Here is a 23,381-nt window from a genome sequence, read left to right as displayed (position 1 = left end):
TTGGTGCACCAATGGAAGAAGGTCAGCTGAACTACTGGGACTGTTACTGGGCCTGCCTCATTTACTGCTGGTTTTCTATGACCCTCAAACCAGTAAATTTCCCAACAAGTTGTCTGAATGACAATAAATCAAGAGTTTATAATGGAAGTAATTGGTGGAAGAGATGATGAGAAATGTAATTGATTCTTCTTGGAAGTTTCACTCTTTGTAATTGTCTCTTGAAATTTAGTAGTGTAAAAATTGAATTTTTTTTTGTCTCATATTTGTTGAATATAAGTTCAGTTTGGCCCTACTCAAATCCAATCCACAAAACCCAGTCCTCATTTGACCCGCACTTGTGAAAAATCCTGGCTTCGCCCCTAGTTCTAATTATTTTAACTTCAATTCTTGGTACTTAAACTACACTACTTACAAAGATTGTTGAACAAGGGTCTTCTTAAAGTATAGCTAAAAGTATATAAAATTTTCCTTTTTCAAACTATTGACAGAATTAAAGCAAGCCTAGAAATGCGCATTCCCCTTTTTCCCCTGAACGTCGACAGAAATATTAAGATGTATCATGTAACACAGCAGTGCTGTGCCAATCGAACTAAGGAATGCAATGTTAGGCTTCTTGATTAGGAGAAAGGGTGTCATTCAAACAGCGAACGTTTCTCCAAAAAATTTGAAAAAATAAAAAAAGAGATTTTTAATAGGTTAAAAAGGAAGTTATTAAAATGTATATTTTTTTTATGATTTTTTGTTTGAAAAGACCTCTACTTTTTTTTAACTCGATCATTTCGTCAAAATAAAAGGTAATGCCGCCACTTCATAGTGCCTCAAAACCTTCCAACCAACCTTCTTGCATGTTCAACAGACGAGACGGTTTGCCTCCTCAGCTTGCGCTTCTCTAAAAGGCTTAAGATCAGAAAGCCAAGATCTGCCTCATGCACCTTTTACTTCACCGCTTTCTCTGTCCCAATTTTCAACAGCTATAGCTAGCATGTTCATACTCTTCTCCTTCTTCATCCTTTTCACCCGATTCTCGGCTGCCATTGCTGAAAACAATGTCAAAGCTATGTTCATTTTTGGGGATTCGCTGGTTGATGCTGGGAACAGTGATTTTTTGGAGACACCATACAAATGCAACTATTTTCCATATGGGGTGGATTTCTCCTCGGGCTCTACGGGTAGGTGCAGAAATGGAAGAACCTCGGCGGACATACTGGGGCAGTTGTTAGGCTTGCCTCATTTACTGCCGGTTTTCTACGACCCTCACACCAAAGGGAGCTCCATTCTCGCCGGAGTAAACTATGCCTCACTTGGTGCCGGCATCCTTGATTCTACTCAGCAAAGTGTAAGAAAATCTGGTCTTCTTTCTAGCACTTTTCAGGGGGCTGACAGTAGGGGCGGATGGAAGGAGGGCCAGTAGGGGGCTATGTCCCCCCTTCAAGTTTTGGCTTTTAAAAGATTTTGTCGAGCACTTGTAAAAATTTGAAACGTTAGGGTTAGCCCATGTTAAAAAAAATTGAAATTAAATTTTTATGTTACTGGTCGAATGGCTGTTGGAGGCCACGTGAAGATGAAATCCTCGCTTTTTTTATGAAGTGCAATATCTAATACTGAAACTATGAGTCCACTGCCAACTTAAGTGTATACGAGGAAGTACTATCCTAGCTATCGCCTGTCAGGATTCGTGTATTAACAAAATGCAAAGGTTTTGACTAAACATCAGCATGAATTTGTTTATCTTGCTAGTCACTATGAGCCAAAAGGGAAAAACTAAAATTGGATTTTCTATCAGAATTGCCTTAATAACCACTGGTCATTTCTTTTGCCGGTTTTCTTGTTTGTTAGCTTGCTTTCTCTTTCCTGTTCTGCAGAGAGCATATGACTTTGGGGCCCGAAAATTTGTGGTATTTAATATCCTGCAGACAGGTTGTAATCCATACTATGAAAATCACAACAATGGGTCATGTGTGCACGTATTAAACGAGGCATCGGCTTTGTTCAACAACAAACTTGGGCCTGCACTAAAAAATCTAAGTGAGGACTTGCCTGGGTTCGCTTTTGTCTATATTAACGCCTCTGGAATCATCAGTGAGATGATCAACCATCCAACTACTTATGGTATGCTGTGTTCCACATCACTATAAAGAATATATTACTCATTTACATTGTCTAAACAAAAAATTTTCCTATTTCTGCTAGGATTGAAGGAGCTCAATGCAAGTTGCTGCTTCTTATCGGAATCATCTGAAAGGGCATTCTGTGCTGAAGGAACTGAGCCATGCCCAGATAGGAGCATCTACGCCTATTACGATGGCTTCCACCCCACAGAAAAGCTTTACATGCACCTGGCAACAAAAGCATATTCATCTGAGCTGCATAGTGAAGCCTATCCCTTCAACGTTGAAGTGCTTGCCAACCTTAACACCTCAGTGATGCTTAGAGAGGTTTCATCATTACATGTTCATGAACACCGAGGTTCAGAACCGGAGGCGCCTTCAACTAGCAATGTATAAGAAGATGTTATGTGCTTAAATTTTATGCTAAATATAGTAAATAATATCTTATCCATTTGTTTATATTGTACGTACAATCCCAAACACGAAGCAGGCAAGGTGAATAATGTCTCCATTCTTTCTCTTTGCATGGTCTTCCTGGTCTTCAATTCACATGCTCCAAGTCTTTGAAGAGTGTGTCTCAATACAATATGTTTATTGTTATTCATGAAGAAACTTTTTACTTTGCATATGTTTTATTGGGTAAGTTGTCAGATTCCTGCTAGCTGATTCTTTCTCCTTTCATGCCATACCTGCTACTACAGCATATATTTTGAAATGTCCAGACTGTAGGTTACTATACATGCCATCTTTTACTTGTGGATGATCTACCATCCAATTTGTTTTATTGTTTTTCATCTATGTGCTTTTTCTGTCCCTGCTCAACATTACAATATCTATGACTCTTTTCAGGGATAAGGTTAAATTAACAACAGAATACTTTAGTCTGTTTGAAGCTGGAGTTCGGCAAAGACCTACCATTTCATTTGCACATGAAATTAATTGTCATTCTGGACCAGATGTTCCAATCTGGGGGGTTTATCTATCCAAAATTTCTCCCCTAGAATAGCAGTCAATTTTATTAGCAATTTTTGGCATGTAACTAAAGGTCATAGAAGCCAATCTGATCTTACATCTCCTGGACTGTAGTAAAAAATGACTAACGTGTATATTAACAAACCTAAATGTCCTTTTTCTTTTCTCCTTTTCCTATGTTTCATTTAAGGCCGCCACATTTCCAGGACTCTGTAAGTGCTTGGCAGTGCATTCCGATTCTTCCATGATGGGAAATGAATGTTTCTTCATACAACTGCAACTGTTCATGTCTTCTGTAATCTAGACATCAACCACACCAAGGATGAACTTCACCTAACCGATGAATACTTGTTAGTTCAACAACACAGTTGATTTTGGCCTCTTCATGCATCAACTTGAAGCAATATTGCTGATGATTGAATGATTGTGATTTCAGGTACTCGCAGAAAATATTCATACACAGAATTGACACAGACAAAATTGTTTGAGAAGGGAGATGTTTGTCCTTAAAATCTTTTTGTTTCTCTACACTCCCAATTTTTCAACGAGTCTAAACCTATAGTTATGAACGAATCCAGCATTTAATAATGTGCATTAAACTTCTACATTCCTCAACATGCATGCCCACCAAGCATTTTTAGAGTTTTCTCCTTCTGAATGGGGTAACTGCTTTGCAACCTTGCTAGAGAAGATACTTGCGGACTAAAGTCTTACTAAATCTTTATCCTTATAGCAAAACATTCAGCACCTAATAATATGGACCGTTTTATATTGGTCACAACTCATGATTAGGCAAGATGTCCAACATAGTTGACTCATGATGGAGAAACTCTTTATGCAAAACCAGTTACTTGAGAAAATATGTCCCCAATTGTTAATAAGTTTCAAGCATGTTTGGTGGTTAATCTAGAGAAAGCCATCCAACTTGGAACGTCAATAACCATAGATCTCTGTATTGATACATGTGTTGAATCCATAGTCTAGGAAGCCATGGGACTAGATGGGTCAAGCTATGTTCTTGTGCACCTCATATAACTGATCTCCTTCTATAATGTTGGTGGGAACAGTCCCTTTAGGTGGTGGCCGTCTATCTCCAGGATCAACATCTGGCATTGATGCTTGTACTGAAAGCCAATAAACTATACTGTTTTCAATTGCCTATGAATATTAAGTTAGCCAAAGAGTTGTCAGTTCATAAAATAAATTAGCTGAATTGTTTTGCAGGAATTAGCTACGAAAGGCTTCATGGTGCTCAAGCTCAGGTCCTTCAGGGTAAGGGTGCTTGAGCCACCCGCTGTGTGAAGCATGAGCTCAGTTCACTCCTGGAACGAGCTTAGGCTGTAGCATCCAGTAAAGACTGAACCTTAGATGCTTGATGTTGCCAAGCACATTTACCTGAACTAGAACTGAATGGTGTCTTGTAAAGTTTGGACCAGTATATAGTAAAGTTAATTCATAAATAGTGGGTGACTAATGGCTTGCTTTGCTATTTTGATTATTAGCTTATTTCCATTTAATATCATCTATATCTAGTAGCTCCTTTGCATCTATTAAAGAACTCAGACTTATAAGTTGGTTATCCATTTTCACTTTTGCAGAATGAACTAGCAATTCTTGAATTTATTCACCTACTTGTGGAAACTATGGACCAGCACTTTTGAAATGTTGTAAGGTTCTAACTTTCTTCTAATGTGTCATGTCTAAGCAGAGATCTCTCTGGCCCATACTGCAAGTACTCTGAAGTTCCACTAATTTCTTTTTGCTGTACTATAGTGTAAACTTGCTATTATGTTTCACTTGGAGAAGGCTCATTTCATGCTTGAAGAGATGGTTATGAATGGCTGCATTGTTGAAACTAGTAAATCAAACATTTTGGCATCAATTCAACTGATGGATAAAGCTTCCTAGACATTCCTTGTCATTCGATCAAACGTTCTTACAGGCTGTTGGAGTGTTACATAGCATCAACGGCAATGTGGATAACCTGATCGAAGTTTTTCGGCTGTTCTGATTATCTGAATCTTCTCCTTTACAATACCTTCTGTTGCAATTAGTGATAATTTGCACCGTGACCTGGAAATGTAGTGCAAGGACGGATGACCTTTGTGTCATATATAAGAGATCTCATACGACTCATAGCATTGATGTCAAGACAGGTGATGGTTCATCCATCTTACTCGATTGTTTTTATCTATCATTGTGATAAATTTGTCATCTTAAGTTGTTTGTTGCACAAAATTTGCATAGTTATATTTGCAAAATCAAAATTCTTTCGAAACCATCTCGATCTGACCTGCATTATCAAAACGAAAAAGTTCATGCAAGGCAACATTTTTCGGAATTGAATTTGAGATTTTAAAAGTTTCAAATTTTCAAAAATGTTACATTGTCAAGTTCTTAAAGATGCCACTTATATATCGTCTCTTCGGAGACATCTGATAAAATTGGAACCATTATGTCTTTGTAGTGAGGTCAATAACGAGTGCGCGGGTTTTGTACGCTTGGTTCAGTGACCGTCTCACTTCGACGTAGCTGATCACAACTGTCAGAATTAAACGTAATAATTTGTGGTCTTGCGTCAAGAGTTGAATAATTTAAGTTAAGACCCTAGCTGAAATTTGCATTTGCAAAGATGATAATTTTGTCCATAGCATGATAGACTGCTAAACTTTTTTGTCTTAGTGAGTGAAAAAATTACAATCCATGGCTTGCAAAAGAAAGCCAAAGCCTCCCAAGTTCCATGACCATCTTGTCCAAGGTGCTTTGGTGTTTGGGTGGAGTCGTGTACTTTCAGCTTAGGATGGGTTCTACTCCCACAAGCAATAAGGGGAATAACACCAACGAGATTGGGTAAATTTAGACTATGTTTGACAATAGTAACAAATTGGTGTTGTCTCAAAGATTGTAATAGATTCATAAACCATGGTAACACAATATTGTATGAATCTACCTTAATCTTTAAAGACATATTCATATTCATGGGACAGTAACTGCCCCAATCTTTTGGACAGATAACATCTTGATATCGATAAGGTTCCAATATGCCAGCAGCTTGACCAGCTATGTTATTCTCTTTAAAGCCTAAATCCTTCTTTAAAGTCAACAACAAGTAATGCCATTGGTAATAAATATAGACTCTCTTTCTCTCAATCTCTCTCTTTATATATATATATATATATATATATATATATATATATATATATATATATATATATATATATGCACACACACACAAACTAAGTGATAGATCTTGAGTTCAAGGATGCCATTGTGAAGCCCAAGTGGATTGGTTCTTGTCCTCCATCTCTTCTTTTTTTCCTCTCTCCCTTTATATATATATATATATATATATATATATATATCCGGCCAGACACTCATGTGAAAGGCTCCATGGCATCAATATACAAGGCTTCTCAAAGGTGTTCAAATTAAGATACATTACTGGAGTTGATTAAGACCTCCATGATTGGCGAAATAAATGGCCAAGTCAGCTGTGTAGGATGAAAAAAATAAAAAACTGGACTTAAAAAAATTTTAGTACTTTTCACAAAAACATGTTCAAGTTCGGGTATAACCACAGCGTGCACTTACGTTTGGTCTTCTTTCATTTAACTGCCCTGTTCGATTCCAACTTATGGGTTGCTTTTATTATTCCATCAACGCCTGAGCATGTTCTGTAGAATTTTCAAAAGGTTAATGCAGGGTTGATCACAGACTTCCTATAAACTGTCCTCCGAATACAAATTGTCCGGCCTTTGTTAGAATTCGAACAACAAATCCTACTGCTTAACGATGCTGTCCAATTGAAGTGAAAGTGGAACGCTCTGGGGCGTTTGAAAATAAGCTCTTCTTAGATTTGAAATCCACGGATGCTAAAATCAGCGCTTGTTAACACTGTGGATCTCTCAGGTAGATCCGGGGTTAGATCTGAGATCCACGGCTATCAAATGCGCCCTTCAGATATCTGAGGGAAGCAAAACCGACCAAGAATCGACCGATTTAGTGCTGAAGATTTCAAGTATTGTAAGGATTTTCAGAAAAATCAACCGGCAGTAACAGTGTTCAGCGTTGCCCCCAAAAGCTGGTCGACTGTTGTTTTTCTTTTGATTCTGGATTCAAATTCATTCTGAACATGCCCCTAAACTAGCCCCAATCCAATCGAGCTCGAAACCCGCACTTTGCATCAAGAATCATGAATTACCACAAAAGAAAAAAAAAAAGAACAAAGAAAGGAAGAACACTTCCATCACAGATGGCAGTGATTTTGATGAAAGTCCAATCGACTTCTCAACCATTTTTAACTAAAACTCGTTCTAAAAATCTGAAGACTCTTCGAGCACAAAATGAATCAAAACCGACGGAGAAATTTGATACTTTTTCTTTGAGGTCACTGCTCCAGCACTGATGACAGAGCAAACATGAATTTTCAGAATGAGCTGTCGCCTGTCAAACTATCTCGCCGGTAGCGGCGACCACGTCCAGACCTTCACTGGTTGGCGAGCGTTGACGGACGCCCCTTCGCCCCTGGCTGTTGAGGGCTTGTGGTAGTTTGAAGGTTGTGGACCTTTGGCTCAAACTACAGCCTTTCAACCTTACAAAATTAGTTTAATATATATGTTAATGTTTGAAAATATTTAATTGTTATATCCTTACAAAATTAGTTTAATATATATGTTAATGTTTGAAAATATTTAATTGTTATATATCTAAGTGCCCCAAAATAATTAAAAGTGAGTGTCCCCACAAAAAAAAATATATAACATCATAAGAGTTTATAACTTTATATATAATAACTCCCTGTTTGTTTGAATGGAGGGATACCAATGAAAAAAAAAAGAACAAAAAAGTGGTCATTTTTGCGTTTTGTTGGTTAATAAAAAGAAAGAAAGAAAAAAAAAATCCAAATCATTTATCAAAAAAACAGATCTGCTTCTTTAAAAGAACTGAAGATCAGAAAGCCAAGAACTGCCTCATGCACCCTCGTTGCAGAGAAACTCCAACCAACTGCCCTCTACTTCACCGCTCTCCTTGTCCCCTTTCCATCAGCTACAGCTAGCAATGTTCATTCTCTTCATCCTTTTCTCGAGATTGTCGACAGCCATTACCGAAAGCAACGTCAAAGCTATGTTCATTTTCTGGGATTCCCTCGTTGATGCTGGGAACAACGATCTTTTGGAGACAACATACAAATGCAACTACTTTCTATATGGGGGTAGATTTCCCAATGGTTGGTGCACCAATGGAAGAAGGTCAGCTGACCTACTGGGACTGTTACTGGGCCTGCCTCATTTAATGCCTGTTTTCTTTGACCCTCAAACCAGTAAATTTCGGAACAAGTTGTCTGAATGATAATAAATGTTATCTTATTGATGATATCGATATTGATGATCTCTGCGCCTGACAGCAAGAGTTTATAACGGAAATAATTGGTGGAAGAGATGATGAGAAATGTAATTGATTCTTTTAGGAAGTTTCTTGTTCTGACCATTTTAACTACTTACAAGGACTGCTGAACAAGGTATACAAAATTTTCTCATTTAAAACTATAGACGAAATTAAAGCAAGCCTAGAAATGCGCATACACCTTTTTTTTCCATGAAAGTCAAATAAAAATATTAAGATGTAACACGGCACGCTGCACCAATCAAACTAACGACTATGCCTTTATTGACCTCCCAGTCCAACTAGTTATGCTAGGCTTTTTGATTAAAAGAAAGTGAGTTTTCTAAATTAAAATAAATCAAAAGAAAGTGAGTTTTCTAAATTAAAATAAATATACTGACATAAACTTTAAATGATTTGGAAAGACTCATTTCAAGAGATTAGGTTTTATTAAAACTTGATTTTTTTTTAATTAGTTTTTAGAACTGAGGGAGGGCCTCCCAGGGTGTCATTCAAACACGCTTTTGATTTTGATCGAGAGTGAGGTGGAAGTTTCTCCAAAAAATTGTACACTGATCAAAATATTTGAAAAAATAAATAAAAGAGATTTTTAAAAGGATAAAAAGGAAGTTACTGAAATGTATAATTTTTTGTAAAAATTTTTAAAATACCACAACTTTTTTTTTTCTTTTTTGATCGAATGTATATTTATTGCATGCAACTCGACTATTTTGTCAAAATCAAAGGTAATGCTGCCACTTCATTAATTTCCAACTAACCTTCTTGCGAGATCAACAGACAAAATGGTTTGGCAGAAGCAGTACCCCTCCACAGCTTGCGCTTCAATAAAGGGCTTAAGAACACAATGCCAAGATCTGCCTCGTGCACCCTGCTTGCAGAGAAACTCCAACCAACTGCCCTCTACTTGTCCGCTCTCCCTGTCCCCAGTCCAACAGCAGCTACAGCTAGCATGTTCATTCTCTTCTCCTTCTTGATCCTTTTCTCCCGATTATCGGGAGCCATTACTGAAAACAATGTCAAAGCTATGTTCATTTTTGGGGATTCGCTGGTTGATGCTGGGAACAATGACTTTTTGGAGACAACAGTCAAATGCAACTATTTTCCATATGGGGTGGATTTCTCCTCGGGCTCTACGGGCAGGTGCACAAATGGAAGAACCTCGGCAGACATACTGGGGCAGTTGTTAGGACTGCCTCATTTACTGCCGGTTTTCTACGACCCTCACACCAGAGGGAGCTCCATTCTCGCCGGAGTAAACTATGCCTCAGGTGGTGCCGGCATCCTTGATTCTACTGATCAAAGTGTAAGTCTTGTTTCTAGCAGTTTTCAGGGGGCTGACGGTAGGGGCGGATGGAAGGAAGGCCAGTGGGGGGCTATGTCGTCCCTTCAAGTTTTGGCTTTTAAAAGATTTTGTTTAGCACTTGTAAGAATTTGAAACGTTGGGGTTGGCCCATGTTAAAAAATCTTCAAATTAAATTTTATTTTGCTGGTCGAATGGCTGTGGAGGCCACGTGAAGCTTTTTTGACGGAGTTCAAAATCTAATATTGAAACTATGACTCCACTGCCAACTTATGCCGAAGAGATTATATATATATATATATATATATATATATATATTTTAGGATTCGTACATTAGCAAAATTTGAAAATCCTTTGCAGGGAAATGTCACATCTTTGAGCAACCAAATTGTAAACTTCGGCGAAACAACATTGCCGGATCTGAAAATTCAATTGCATGGGAGCCTTGCGCTGTCTTCCTACCTCTCACAGAGTATATTCTTATTCTGCATTGGTGGGAATGATTACATGGCGAGCTGCACGTTATCAGGCGTACCTATAGAGTGTGACTTGCAGAGACTAACAGAAGTGCTCATTCGAAATTACACCAACCAGCTCGTGGTACTCTCTCTCTCTCACTCTCTCAAATGAAGCTTGAGGCAGGCTAGACAAGTTCATGAAATCATTGTTTATTTTTAACGATCTGCACTATTGCCAGCAAAGGTTTTGATTAAACATCAGCATAAATTTGTTTATCTTGCTAGTCACTATGAGCCAAAAGGAAAAAACTAAAATTGGATTTTCAATCAGAACTGCCTTAATAACACTTTTGCCGTTTCCTTGTCTTTGTTGTTAGCTTGCTTTTTATTTCCTGTTCTGCAGAGAGCATATGACTTTGGGGCCCGGAAATTTGTGGTATTTAATATCCTGCAGACAGGTTGTATTCCATATTATGAAAATCACAACAATGGGTGGTGTGTGCATGTATTAAACGAGGCTTCGGCTTTGTTCAACAACAAACTTGGACCTGCACTAAAAAATCTAAGTGAGAACTTGCCTGGATTCGCTTTTGTTTATATTAACGCCTCTGGAATAATCAGTGAGATGATCAACCATCCAACTACTTATGGTATGCTTTGTTCCACATCAATAAAAAGTATATTACTCATTTGCATTATGTCTAAACAAAAAATTTCCTATTTCTGCTAGGATTAAAGAAGCTCAATGCAAGTTGCTGCTTGGTATCGGAATCATCTGAAGGGGCATTCTGTGCTGAAGGAACTGAACCGTGCCCAGATAGGAGCATCTACGCCTATTACGATGGCTTACACCCCACAGAACAGCTTTACATGCAACTGGCAACAAAAGCATATTCATCTGAGCTGCATAGTGAAGCCTATCCCTTCAACGTTGAAGTGCTTGCCAACCTTAACACCTCAGTGGTGCTTAGAGAGGTTTCATCGTTACATGTTCATGAACACTGAGGTTCAGAATCGGAGGCGCCTTCAACTTGCAATGGATAAGAAGAATGTGGAAGATCTATTCTAATTGTTGTCAATGTGATTCTTGCATCACTTTGTCGTTATTCTTCTCTTTTTAACAAACTCGTTAGAGTGGAATAATTTAGCTTACATCTTTCATCCTTCTTTTCTTCCAAACAGACTTGTTTGGATTGGACATGCACTTTGTTTGGATATGTTTCCAGCCAACTGATTGAGAGCCTCATGTCCTACTTATGTAAGACGTTTGCAATTCCAAAACACCATTCAATCATGCACGATTTGGTGGATATTTGCTCTTTGATATTAAAAAATGGACAGGGAAGGATCTTGTGAAATATTTTGTCAATTGGAAAACTTATCTCACATGATTGTTGTATATAAGGAAGACGCTTGCAAAACAAAAAACATTGTGGGATACAACTCTACTTTTTCAGTACTGCTCCCGCATATTCACGTGGCATCAAAGCAGATCTTTGATTGAGAAGCGAGTATGCAAAAAATTATTAACAAGTGACACCTTGTTTGTCGGTTCCTGCTATGGTAAGTTGATTATATAAATTAAATATATGGTAATCATATTACTACCCTTGTGTCTAGTAAACAATATTGCATGTCATGTAAAAGACTGAATGAAGCAATTTCTTTGGGAGATGACTACTGGCGCCAAATATCCAGTCCATTGAAAGATCAAGATCATAAGGGCTGGGCCGTCAGGGTATAAGGAGCGGGCGATATTCTATTCAAGATCCAAATCAGATATCGTCTAATGGAGAACCCAATAAAAAAGGAAAGGTTCATTTCCTCATGTTGTCTTCTTATGATATAATAGTAATGAATCAACCCACTTCCACACCTAGCTCAGCTAAGAACGAGGACAACCTATAGCCACTTACCCATTGTTTGCATTCCAAAAAATCTATTTTCATTTTTTTGTTTCGGGAGTGCTTCAGAAAAATGATTTTCTGAGGTTTTGTTTTGAAATGATAGAGAAAGGAATTCGCCCGTTGGTATGAGGATTGACCGTTTCCAGTGCCTTTATCAGGGGTAACAAATTCAAGGGCTATGCTTATTTTTGATGCATTTCATTTTTGCTTAAATATTTTTTTCCTTTTAAATGCGGTGTACTATTTGAGAAAATATTGAAGATTTGATGTTTCAAGATTTTGAGAAATTTTGAAGAATCATTTGATATTGTAAAACATTTTGATTTGAGAAATTTTGAATTGACAAGTCTTTATAAATATCATTTGGAAACCTTTGGAGATCACCTTTTTAAGTCAATTTGGTGTTCTCTTAAGAATTTAAGTAGGTTTGAAATTTTGCTATGATTTAGTTACTATCTATCTAGAACTCTATATCATCTTGTTTAAGTTCTTTTAAATATGTGTTTGTGATCATTTGTGATGTTAAGTACATGTGGATGTATGAATGCATTGGCCATACATAATTACAAGCGAATAATTCATTCCTACCAATAAAAAAGGAAAGGTTCATTTCCTCAATTCATGTTGTCTTCTTATGATATAATAGTAATGAATCGACCCACTTCCACACCTAGCTCAGTTAAGAACCAGGACAACCTATAGCCACTTACCGATTGTTTGCATCCCCAAAATTCTATTTTCGTTTTTGGTTTTGGGAGTGCTTCAGAAAAATGATATTTTATTTTGAAATGATAGAGAAAGGAATTCGCCCGTTGGTACGAGGATTGACCGTTCCCAGTGCCTTTACCAGAGTAACCAATTCAAGCTATGCTTATTTTTAAGGCATTTCATTTTTGCTTAAACATTTTTTTCCTTCTAAATGCGGTGTATTGTTTGAGAAAATATTGAAGATTTGATGTTTTACGATTTTGAGAAAGTTTTAAAGAATCATTTGATATTGTAAAACATTTTGATTTGAGAAATTTTGAATTGACAAGTCTTTATAAATATCATTTGGAAACCTTTGGAGGTCACTTTTTGAAGTCAATTTGGTGTTTTCTTAAGAATTTAAGTAGGTTTGAAATTTTGCTATGATTTAGTTACTACCTAACTAGAACTCCATATCATCTTGTTTAAGTTCTTTTAGACATGTGTTTGTGATAATTTGTGATGTTAAGTATATATGGATGTATGAATGCATTGGTTATACGTAATTAGAAGCGAATAATTCATTCCTACCATATGATTCATCTAAGTATATTATTATATAATTGTCATAAATATTTTTATTAAAAAGAGAAAAGTTTTTGAAAATGAAATTAAGTTGCAGACTATCAAGTATGATTTCAATATTGGGTTGTTATTTGAATTTTGGTCTTAGTGAAGTGGCAAATGAAAAGATCTTGAGAGAAAAATATTCAAGAGATTGGAAACGACAAAAGACTTTAATCCGAGAGGAATATAGAGAAAGAAAAAGTGATTTTGAAAATCACAAAAGCAAAAGATTTAAAAGAAATATATATATATACACACACGTGTATGAGGATTTGTAAAAGAATGTGTTAAATTAGAAAAAGAGGACAAAAAGAGATAGTCATGTGTATACATATATAATATGTATATACTTATATGTCTTCATGAGAGTTAAAATCAAGAAATAACTTGAAAATATCTGGCTTCAATTTTTCTATGTAAGCCGAGGAGGAATTTGGAGTCTTAAAAAGCGTATGCTAAGTCTTCAAGGTTTCATTAAAGAGGGTTATTGCTTTTGAAAATCTTTCGAAAAACATGATTCCACATATTTTTATGTATGAACATAAAAAAATTACTATTTCATTTGTTACAAGAGAATATATTTCTTTCACTCTTGGCATGACAGAAAATCATGCAACGTAATAAAGTACTCATTGGAGTCCCTAAACGAGAGATTAAGAAAGAAATCAAACATGAGAAGGACATGAAGATGTATTTTAACATGTGCATTTACTCAATTAAAGAAAATTAATCTATTTATGAACATCATCTCAAGCATAAATAATGAACAAAGCAACATAACAAACATATTTTTGAAAATAAATGAAGAAATAAAATTTATTTTGCCTTACTCATACTTTCGAATCTGCTTTTTAAGTCTTGAAAAATGCTTCACAATTTTAGATACATAGCTAAACTTTTAAGGGGTTACAGTAACCACAAAGTTGAAAGCTAAATCAGCATTATATATTTAAAGAATGATTTCAGAAATTGACATAAAGCAAATCACGAATCTAGTTTTTAATACCAAACCGCGTGAAGGGTTGAAATGTAATTGATTCTTTTTGGAAGTTTCACTCTTTGTAACCGTCTCTTGTTCTAACTATTTTAACTTTAATTCTTAATACTTAAAGCTATACTACTTACAAGGGTTGGTGAACAAGAATCGAAATTAACACACTAACGTTACTTAGAGAAGCATAGCTAAAAATATATAAAATTTTCCCTTTCCAAACTAAGGCAAAATTAAAGCAAAATGCTTAGAAATGCACATTCCCCTTTTTTCCCTGAACATGTGCTGTAACATGGCGCCGCTGAGTGAATCAAACTAAGGATTAGCCCTCACTGACCTGCCAGCCCAACTAGTTATGGTACGCTAATGATAAAGGTTGATGCTGAACAAACTAGTACGTCCCTAACTTTTTTTTTTTTGTTAGTTAAAAGAGATTCCTTAATGAAAAGATAGTTTTTTTTGAGTTATAAGCAAAAAAAAAAAAAAAATTTAAAAACGAAACTAATTTTCCCTTAAAAAGTTGACAAGGCTTCAAAATATTATAATACAAAGTAAAGTTACCTGATTAGGGAAAAGATTAGGGCTATAAGATGGCAGGGCTTGTATTTGATCCATGTTTCCACCTCAAAACCCCTCATGATTCTCCTCTAAGCAACAGGCCACCCTTCACATGTGGCCGTAAGTTTGTGGCGACCTATTTGATTAAAAGTAAGTGAGTTTTTTAAATTAAAATAGGTATACTGACATTGTTGCCCGCCGACTATGTCTGGCCCGGCCAAGCCAGTAGAAGGATATGTTGCTTGGCCAGCTTAAGCATAGCTCAGAAAGCAAGTGAGATTCAATCGAACGCCGAGTCAAGTAGAAAACAATGCACGTGGAATATACAACGCGGTGGTGCAGCAACAAAGTGTATAAATGCATCAAGGTCAGTGGTCCCTTTGGAAATGCAAGTCCATTGTTGAGTAATCAATTGGGTTCCTCATGCGTAGTGTTTAGATGCACAAGAGGGTGCACGTGGGTTAAGGACAATTCCCCCAGTGAACGCATATGCTGTGTTCCACAACCGCGTAGAGTCATGCGGGGGTGAACAAGTGAATGCTCATCGTCGAGTAGGGCGATAGTCGACTGCCTTACTTAATGACATATAGTCGTCAACTGGCTTTGGTTGGGGACTTCTTCCCAAGGGAAGTCTACCCCCACCCAGATTTCGTATGTAAATAGATAGACACTTGGAGGAATGACGACGTTCTGACAGGACCTCATGGCTACGACTTGCCGATGGTCTACTATGGGATAAACCTGGGTGATGGTGTGCCGAGTGCTTTGCACTCATCGTCTAGTCCACAATTCCAAAAGATTGATGAACGCTTCCGCTAACTCAAAGAAAGAGTCGGCTGACCGAAGGCTTTGGGGAAACCTTGGGCGCCACGCGGGCCAAATAAGGCCCGTGACAGATATAAACTTTAAATGATTTGGCAAGACTCGTTTATGGAGATTAGGTTTTACTAAAACTTGATTTTTTTTAATCAGTTTTTAGAATGAGGGAAGGCCTGGGAGGGTGTCATTCAAACACGCTTTAAAAAGTAAGTCGATCGAGTTATGTGGACGTTGCACCAAAAAATTGTAGACTGATCAAAATATTTGAAAGAATAAAAAAATTTTTTAAAAGGATAAAAAGGAAGTTAGTAAATGTAAACATTTTTTTTTTAAATTCCTCAATTTTTTTTTCCTTTTTTCATTGAGTGTATATTTATTGCATAAAAATACATTATTCTGTCAAAATGAAAGGTAATGCAGGCGCTTTATAGTGGCCCAAGATCTCACTTAATTAATTTCCAACTAACCTTCTTGCGTGATCAACAGACGAAATGGTTTGGCAGAAGCAGTACCCCTCCACAGCTTGCGCTTCAATAAAGGGCTTAAGAACACAATGCCAAGATCTGCCTCGTGCACCCTGCTTGCAGAGAAACTCCAACCAACTGCCCTCTACTTGTCCGCTCTCCCTGTCCCCAGTCCAACAGCAGCTACAGCTAGCATGTTCATTCTCTTCTCCTTCTTGATCCTTTTCTCCCGTTTATCGGCAGCCATTACTGAAAACAATGTCAAAGCTATGTTCATTTTTGGGGATTCGCTGGTTGATGCTGGGAACAATGACTTTTTGGAGACAACAGTCAAATGCAACTATTTTCCATATGGGGTGGATTTCTCCTCGGGCTCTACGGGCAGGTGCACAAATGGAAGAACCTCGGCGGACATACTGGGGCAGTTGTTAGGCCTGCCTGATTTACTGCCGGTTTTCTACGACCCTCACACCAGGGGGAGCTCCATTCTCGCTGGAGTAAACTACGCCTCAGTTGGCGCAGGCATCCTTGACTCTACTGATCAAACTGTAAGAAAATCTGGTCTTGTTTCTAGCAGTTTTCAGGGGGCTGACGGTAGGGGCGGATGGAAGGAGGGCCAGTAGGGGGCTATGGCCCCCCTTCAAGTTTTGGTTTTTCAAAGATTTTGTTTAGCACTTGTAAAAATTTGAAACGTTGGGGTTCGCCCATGTTAAAAAATTTTCAAATTAATTTTTTATGTCATTCGTCAAATGGCTGTTGGAGGCCACGTGAAGATGAAATCCCCGCTTTTTTTGATGGAGTTCAATATCTAATTCCTAATATCGCCTGTCACGTTTAAACAAGAAGGTTTGCAACTGAGAAGGGGAAAAGACCACCAACATATATATATATATATGTTGCAGGATTCGTACATTAACAAAATTTGAAAACCCTTTGCAGTCAAATGTCACATCTTTGAGCCACCAAATTGCAAATTTCCGCGAAACAACATTGCCGGATCTGAAAACTCAATTGAATGGGAGCCTTGCGCTGTCTTCCTACCTCTCGCAGAGTATATTCTCATTCTGCATTGGTGGGGTTGATTACATGGCGAGCTGCACTTTATCAGGCGTGCCTGTAGAGTGTGACCTGGAGAGACTAACAGAAGTGCTAATCCGAAATTACACCAACCAACTCATGGTACTCTCTCTCTCAAATGAAGCTTGAGGCATGCTAGACAAGTTCATGAAATCATTGTTTATTCTTAACTATCTGCACAATTGCCAGCAAGGTTTTGATTAAACATCAGCATAAATTTGTTTAACTAAAACTGGATTTTCTCTCAGAATTGCCTTAGTAAGCACTGATCATTTCTATTGCCGGTTTCCTTGTCTTTGTTGTTAGCTTGCATTTTGTTTCCTGTTCTGCAGAGAGCATATGACTTTGGGGCCCGGAAATTTGTGGTATTCAATATCCTGCAAACTGGTTGTAATCCATTCTTTGAAAATCACAACAATGGGTCATGTGTGCATGTATTAAACGAGGCATCGTCTTTGTTCAACAGCAAACTTGGAACTGCACTAAAAAATCTAAGTGAGGACTTGCCTGGATTCGCTTTTGTTTATATTAACGCGTCCGGAATCATCAGTGAGATGATCAACCATCCAACTGCTTATGGTTCGCATTGTTCCAGATAAATATAAAGAATATACTCATTTACATTTTGTCTATACCAAAAATTTTCCTATTTCTGCTAGGATTAATGGAGCTCAATGCAAGTTGCTGCTTCTTATCGGAATCATCTGAAGGGAGACTCTGTGCTGAAGGAACTGAACCATGCCCAGATAGGAGCATCTACGCCTATTACGATGGCTTCCACCCCACGGAAAAGCTTTGCATGCATCTGGCAACAAAAGCATATTCATCTGGGCTGCAAAGTGAAGCCTATCCCTTCAACGTTGAAGCGCTTGCCAACCTTAACACCTCAGTGATGGTTAGAGAGGTTTCATCGTTACATGTTCATGAACACTGAGAGGTTCCGAACTGGAGGCGCCTTCATCTAGCAATGGATAAGAAGAATGTGAAAGATCTACTCTAATTGTTGTCAATGTGATTCTTGTCTCACTTTGTGGTTATTCTCCTCTTTTATACAAACTCATTAGAGTGGAATAATTTGGCTTACATCTTTTGTCCTTCTTTTCTTCCAAACAGACTTATTTGGATTGGAATTGCACTTTGTTTGGATATGCTTTCAGCCAACTGATTGAGAGCCTCATGTCTTACTTATGTAACACGTTTGCATTTCCAAAACACCATTCAATCCTGCACGATTTGGTCGATATTTCCTGTTTGATATTAAAAAATTGATGGGGAAGGATCGTGTGAAATATTTTGTGAATTGGAAAAGTTATCACACATGATTGTTGTGTATAAGGAAGAGGCTTATAAAACAAAAGATATTGTGGGATACAATTCTACTTTTTCAGTACTGCTCCCGCACATTCACGTGGCATCAATGCAGATCTTTGATTGAGAGCTGAGAAGGGAGTATACAATAATTATTAACAAGTGATACCTTGTTCGTTGGTTCCTTCTATGGTGAGTTGATCGTCGACGTATATAATGGTAATCATATTACGACCCTTGTTTCTGGTAAACAATATTGCACGTCATGAAAAAGACTGAATGAAGGCAATTTCTTGAAAGATCAAGATCGTAAGGGCTGGGACGTCAGGATATAAGGAGCGGGCGATATTCTATTCAAGATGCAGATCAGATATAGCCTGATGGAGAACCCAATCAAAAAAGAAAGATTCATTTCCTCAATGTTGTCTTCTTATGATATAACAGTAATAGCAGTAATGACTCTACCCACTCCCACACACCTAGCTCAGCTAAGAACCATAAGAACTTGCAGTCATTTACGGATCTCCTTTTTCAGTCCTTCAAAATTCTTCACAATTTTAGATACATAACTAAACTTTTGGAGTGTCACAGTAATTGCAAAGTTGAGAGCTGTTTGTAAATCAACATTATATATTCAAACATTATATATTCAAAGAAACCCCCTTCCTATGGTGATTTGAGAAAATTACATAAAGCATATCAGGAATCTAGTTTTTACTACCAAAGCACGTGAAGGGTTCTTGGTCTGATCATCAGTTCATCTTTTCTTGTCATCTTAAATCTATGCAGTAACGTATGTTACTCTTGCTGCCATATTTGTGCTTATTCTCTTAGGTCTTGACTTAAGCGAGGATCTATATTGTCTCTATAGTAAAACCTTGCGCCTTCTTTACTCTTGAAATTAGGCATATGATGAAGATAGCTACATAAGTGTTGCTTGTTAGCCTTTTGTTTCATGCCTTCCAATTTTTACTTCCTTGTTTTGCAATACTTTTATTGATGGTTTGCTCGGGAGATTAGGTTGGAGTTTCTGACACTAGAAACGGTGAGGCCGGGCAAAATGTTAGTGATATATCCACATACTTACCAACTTATCGCTAAAAGAGGTCTAAATTTCCAACCGAAAAATGTCTATAAAGTTGTTGTGAAAGCAAAATCTTCTAAAAATTGACATTTCTTTTACCCTTTGAACCTTACCAATTAATTTCCGAACATTGGTTGGATTTGGCAATCTAGCCTTTACCCACCTGCCTACTTTACCAACCCAATGAACATTTTTAGAAAAACTCAGATATAAGCATCAAGGTGACCAGGCGGCTGAACCAGAAAGTTTTCATGAGAAGGTTGAATTATAGTTTTAAAATTTTAACAAGAGTGGAAATATAATTTTTCAAAATTTTTATAGAGGATAAATAAAATTTGAAAAACTTTACATGTAAGTTTTTTTTTTTTTTTTCTTTTGTGTGGGGAAGGGGGTGGTAGGGGGCAGGCCCCTGCCGCCCCCTGGCTCCGCCCCTTAAGGTGACATACTTTTCTTTGATATATGTTTAAATTGGGGAAAAGGTGACGTACATATTTGCATGCATATAGGTAGAAAAAGTCTGTGTGCTTGCCAATAAGAAGTTAATTAACAACAATGCACAAATTGATTTTATTTTTCTGAAATTAAATTTAGACCCTGGTGCCGATTATAAATTATACTAATTCATGGTTTGAATTTTGAAGTAATTTGTTCTTTTAAAGTAATGCCAAAGCGTGCTGCAAGTTTTTGCTACTAAAACTAATTGCAGTTCAAGTATCTATCTTATATGACAACGACTTTACAGCTGTTGATATAGAATTCAGCAAGCTTTTCATTGTAAGTGCTTTGTAGTGTAGTTTGTAGTCCTCCATCGCACCTATTATAGGACCTAACCATGAAATGACATTTTTTTTCCTTATTTTTGGAGACTGCATGCAACACATTTGCACCAGACCAGAAAATGGAAAAGTGGAGCTGATGTATTTTAAGGATTTTTCAAAAAAAAAAAAGTTTCTTTTGGGCTTTTTAACTTTTTCATTACCATTTTTTTTATCATTAATTATAAGAGCTTCTCTTTTTATTGAGAAGAGCATTGTAGTCATTACATCGTTGTGCGCCGAGCGGTGCATATAACCAGCTTTGGTCCTATTGTGACAGCTAGAACTCTCTCCGCTTACTGTTTTCACGAGATGTTGCTCTGTCGATGAGATTTGCAAGAGAGAACTTGAAAGCCGTGTTTGTGTTTGGAGACTCCATAGTTGACAGTGGGAACAACAATTTTCTAAACACGAGTGCTAGAGCCAACTATTTTCCATTTGGAGTGGATTTTCCAATGGACTACGCCCGGATGTTGGGATGTCATGGATCGGATATACCTTTAACCATATTCACCTTTTCGGATATTCAAATGTTCGTATTCAAAGTCAGATTTGAATACGAATAAAAAGAAAAGTCATATCAGAAACCAAAATCTGATTTTACAATCAGAATCTGATCCAAATCCGAATTTTGAACTAAATTTTGTCAACTTTCAAAATGTAGGAGAATTATATATCTAATATTTGTCTAAAAATAAATCCAATCTGAGTCTGTATCTGAATCCAATGAGATATTTATGTATATCAAATCCAAATATGATCAAATGCCATTTCTTAAATCCGAATCTGCTCTGATTTTTTAATCAGACATTATTCTTTTTCATATTTCATATTTTTGAATCAATTTGATCGGGTATCCAATTCAAATCAGATATGTTGACGTTCCTACCGAAGTTTCATTCATATATGACATTTTTGGATCAATTTGATCGGATACCCAATTCAAATCAGATATATTGATGTTCCTACCGAAGTTTCATTCATATATGATATTTTCATATCAATCTGATCGGATATCCAATTCAAATCAGATATATTGACGTCCCTACCAAAGTTCACCAATGAAAGAACCCTAGTTGATGTGCTAGGACTGCTCCTTGGACTTGTCATTTCCTCCCGGCTTTCTATGATCTTCTAGCCAAAAACCAAAGGGAGTTCCATTCTTTCTGGAGTCAAGTTATGCCTCTGTTGCAGGGATCCTGGATTATACTAGTCAATCTGTAAACATATCTGGTTTATGGTCAAGTTTCATCCCCTCTTGTCCTTCCTCCACCTAAGATGGAAGTTCATGCTACTAAACACGCCCATGCACCAGCGCATGTGTCATCTTTGGGACTATAATTTATCGACACCTTCAACTGCCAATATATTAGGAACGTTGCTTGTGAATGATCCACGAATTTTGCTACTTCATCAGATCTACTATTCCAATGAAAACACTTTTTTTTTCCCCTTTTTCTACAGTAAAGGGAATACAAATTAATCCTGTTTAAATATCAGGTAGTGGCTGACCCTTTTTTCTAGAAAGGTACGTGTGTTGAGTTATCATTTCATGTGAAGCTGGTTTAGGTGTAATGACAAGCTCACTAGGTGTCCTAAGATCTGCCCAAATGTTGTGTTTTTATAGGGGAAGAGTATATTTGGAAGTACTTTTGTTGAGTACCTCTCTCACTACATTGTTTTTGAATCCGCTCTTTTATATCTTGTGTGGCACAAGTGATCCAATGCCCACAAGCAAAGAAGAGTCTTAATTTAACACCACTGTGTACAACTATGCTCCGGTGATCATTAGGATGATTGACCCCACTGTCCCAGTAAGAGCTAAAGCCTTTTTTACCTTCAAAGTTTAGAGTTGCATGGGCACTAGGCTGCAAGATTTTTACGAGCTTTAACTTGCACGTATGACCTACTCCTTTTGTGGGATAAGAACATAGCCACTTGCGGATCAAACTGAACACGCTGCATGACACATCCCAGTATACATCGGCACCATGCTATAAAATCTTCACAATGCTTCAAGTTGCATGTAGGACTCACTCCCTTTTACGATACAGGACCGTAGTCACTTTAGGTTGAACTGGAGACCTGCCGCATAACGCGTCCCTGCCCACACCTCCAGAGAATGGTAAAACTACGCTCATAGACTCAATTTTCATGTGTAAAATGGTAAGCCTGTGTCCGTGTACAACCTAAGAGAACAACCAGGAAAACCAAAGAAAGATAGTAGTTACTGGTGAAGGTCTAAACCTCTTGAAACGACACATATGTGGGAGTCTTGCAGAATCATGTGACATATTTAAGCAATCAAATTACGAACTTCCAAGATGAAATGGTGCGGGATCTTAAGTCATTTTTTCTGGTTGATGGGAGACAAACTAAGGAGTGTTGATGGCAGATAAATTAGAGACTTCCTAGAAACTCATCAACCTGGAAATGCAAATTAATTATTCTGGCTTCTGTTAGGATTGAAGGTGATCGATGAGTCTGTTGCCTAGCGACGTCCAATTCAAGTGGAAGAGGTATGAACATGTCATCAACGAGAAGAAACATGCCTCAAAAGGACGAAGCAAGAGGGAGTTGCAGGGGTGAAGCCATGATTTTTTTCAGGGGGCGAGCCAAATGGAGGCTGCATTTTGTGGATTGGATTTGGGTATGGCCAAACTGAACTACAATTCAAAAAATACATGGAAGCAAAAAAAAATTTCAATTTTTACATTGTATTTTTTTTTTATTTGGTTGGGGTGGAGCCATGGCCTATGCGGGCCCCCCTCTCCCTCCGCCCCTAGGGAGTTGCGGCCGCCAC

At 37.5% G+C, this 23,381-nt stretch overlaps 3 protein-coding genes across 6 annotated transcripts; all 3 read left to right on the top strand.

The window, feature by feature from the left end:
• The first annotated feature begins 811 nt into the window (after nt 1-811).
• On the top strand, nt 812-5,300 carry LOC116255666 (GDSL esterase/lipase At4g18970-like). 4 transcript variants are annotated; one of them, XM_031631564.2, is made up of 5 exons: nt 812-1,336; nt 1,863-2,109; nt 2,191-2,498; nt 4,679-4,747; nt 4,854-5,300. In XM_031631564.2, exons 1-4 carry the CDS (start codon nt 983-985, stop codon nt 4,739-4,741), a joined length of 972 nt encoding a protein of 323 aa, XP_031487424.1. In that variant the 5' UTR covers nt 812-982; the 3' UTR covers nt 4,742-4,747; nt 4,854-5,300. The 4 variants fall into 4 exon arrangements, with proteins under 4 accessions (XP_031487424.1, XP_031487423.1, XP_049934393.1 ...); XM_031631563.2 differs by having other exon boundaries at nt 4,679-5,300; XM_050078436.1 differs by lacking the exons at nt 4,679-4,747; nt 4,854-5,300 and adding an exon at nt 4,305-4,656 and having other exon boundaries at nt 1,914-2,109.
• Nucleotides 5,301-9,327: 4,027 nt separating this feature from the next.
• LOC116255985 (GDSL esterase/lipase At1g29670-like) lies at nt 9,328-11,270 on the top strand. The gene is made up of 4 exons (XM_031632094.2): nt 9,328-9,786; nt 10,144-10,383; nt 10,645-10,891; nt 10,972-11,270. The coding sequence occupies exons 1-4, from the start codon at nt 9,328-9,330 to the stop codon at nt 11,244-11,246; spliced, it is 1,221 nt and encodes a 406-aa protein (XP_031487954.1). The 3' UTR covers nt 11,247-11,270.
• A 5,113-nt stretch (nt 11,271-16,383) lies between these two features.
• Nucleotides 16,384-18,305, top strand: LOC116255984 (GDSL esterase/lipase At1g71691-like). Its single transcript, XM_031632093.1, has 4 exons — nt 16,384-16,842; nt 17,234-17,473; nt 17,704-17,950; nt 18,031-18,305. Exons 1-4 carry the CDS (start codon nt 16,384-16,386, stop codon nt 18,303-18,305), a joined length of 1,221 nt encoding a protein of 406 aa, XP_031487953.1.
• Nucleotides 18,306-23,381: the final 5,076 nt, after the last annotated feature.

The sequence above is a fragment of the Nymphaea colorata genome, chromosome 6 (assembly GCF_008831285.2).
Source record: "Nymphaea colorata isolate Beijing-Zhang1983 chromosome 6, ASM883128v2, whole genome shotgun sequence".
Classification (NCBI taxonomy): domain Eukaryota; kingdom Viridiplantae; phylum Streptophyta; class Magnoliopsida; order Nymphaeales; family Nymphaeaceae; genus Nymphaea; species Nymphaea colorata.
Note: the sequence above shows the minus strand (reverse complement) of the source record. Positions and strands in the feature narration are given on the sequence as shown.

Bases quoted from the DNA above. Each gene is read 5' to 3' on its own strand.
- LOC116255984 (XM_031632093.1), top strand. From the start codon at position 16,384: ATGCCAAGATCTGCCTCGTGCACCCTGCTTGCAGAGAAACTCCAACCA. The intron at 16,843-17,233 runs GTAAGAAAATCT...AACCCTTTGCAG, and splicing joins TTGACTCTACTGATCAAACT to TCAAATGTCACATCTTTGAG. The intron at 17,474-17,703 runs GTACTCTCTCTC...CCTGTTCTGCAG, and splicing joins ATTACACCAACCAACTCATG to AGAGCATATGACTTTGGGGC.
- LOC116255985 (XM_031632094.2), top strand. From the start codon at position 9,328: ATGCCAAGATCTGCCTCGTGCACCCTGCTTGCAGAGAAACTCCAACCA. The intron at 10,384-10,644 runs GTACTCTCTCTC...CCTGTTCTGCAG, and splicing joins ATTACACCAACCAGCTCGTG to AGAGCATATGACTTTGGGGC. The intron at 10,892-10,971 runs GTATGCTTTGTT...TATTTCTGCTAG, and splicing joins CAACCATCCAACTACTTATG to GATTAAAGAAGCTCAATGCA.
- LOC116255666 (XM_050078435.1), top strand. From the start codon at position 983: ATGTTCATACTCTTCTCCTTCTTCATCCTTTTCACCCGATTCTCGGCT. The intron at 1,337-1,862 runs GTAAGAAAATCT...CCTGTTCTGCAG, and splicing joins TTGATTCTACTCAGCAAAGT to AGAGCATATGACTTTGGGGC. The intron at 2,110-2,190 runs GTATGCTGTGTT...TATTTCTGCTAG, and splicing joins CAACCATCCAACTACTTATG to GATTGAAGGAGCTCAATGCA.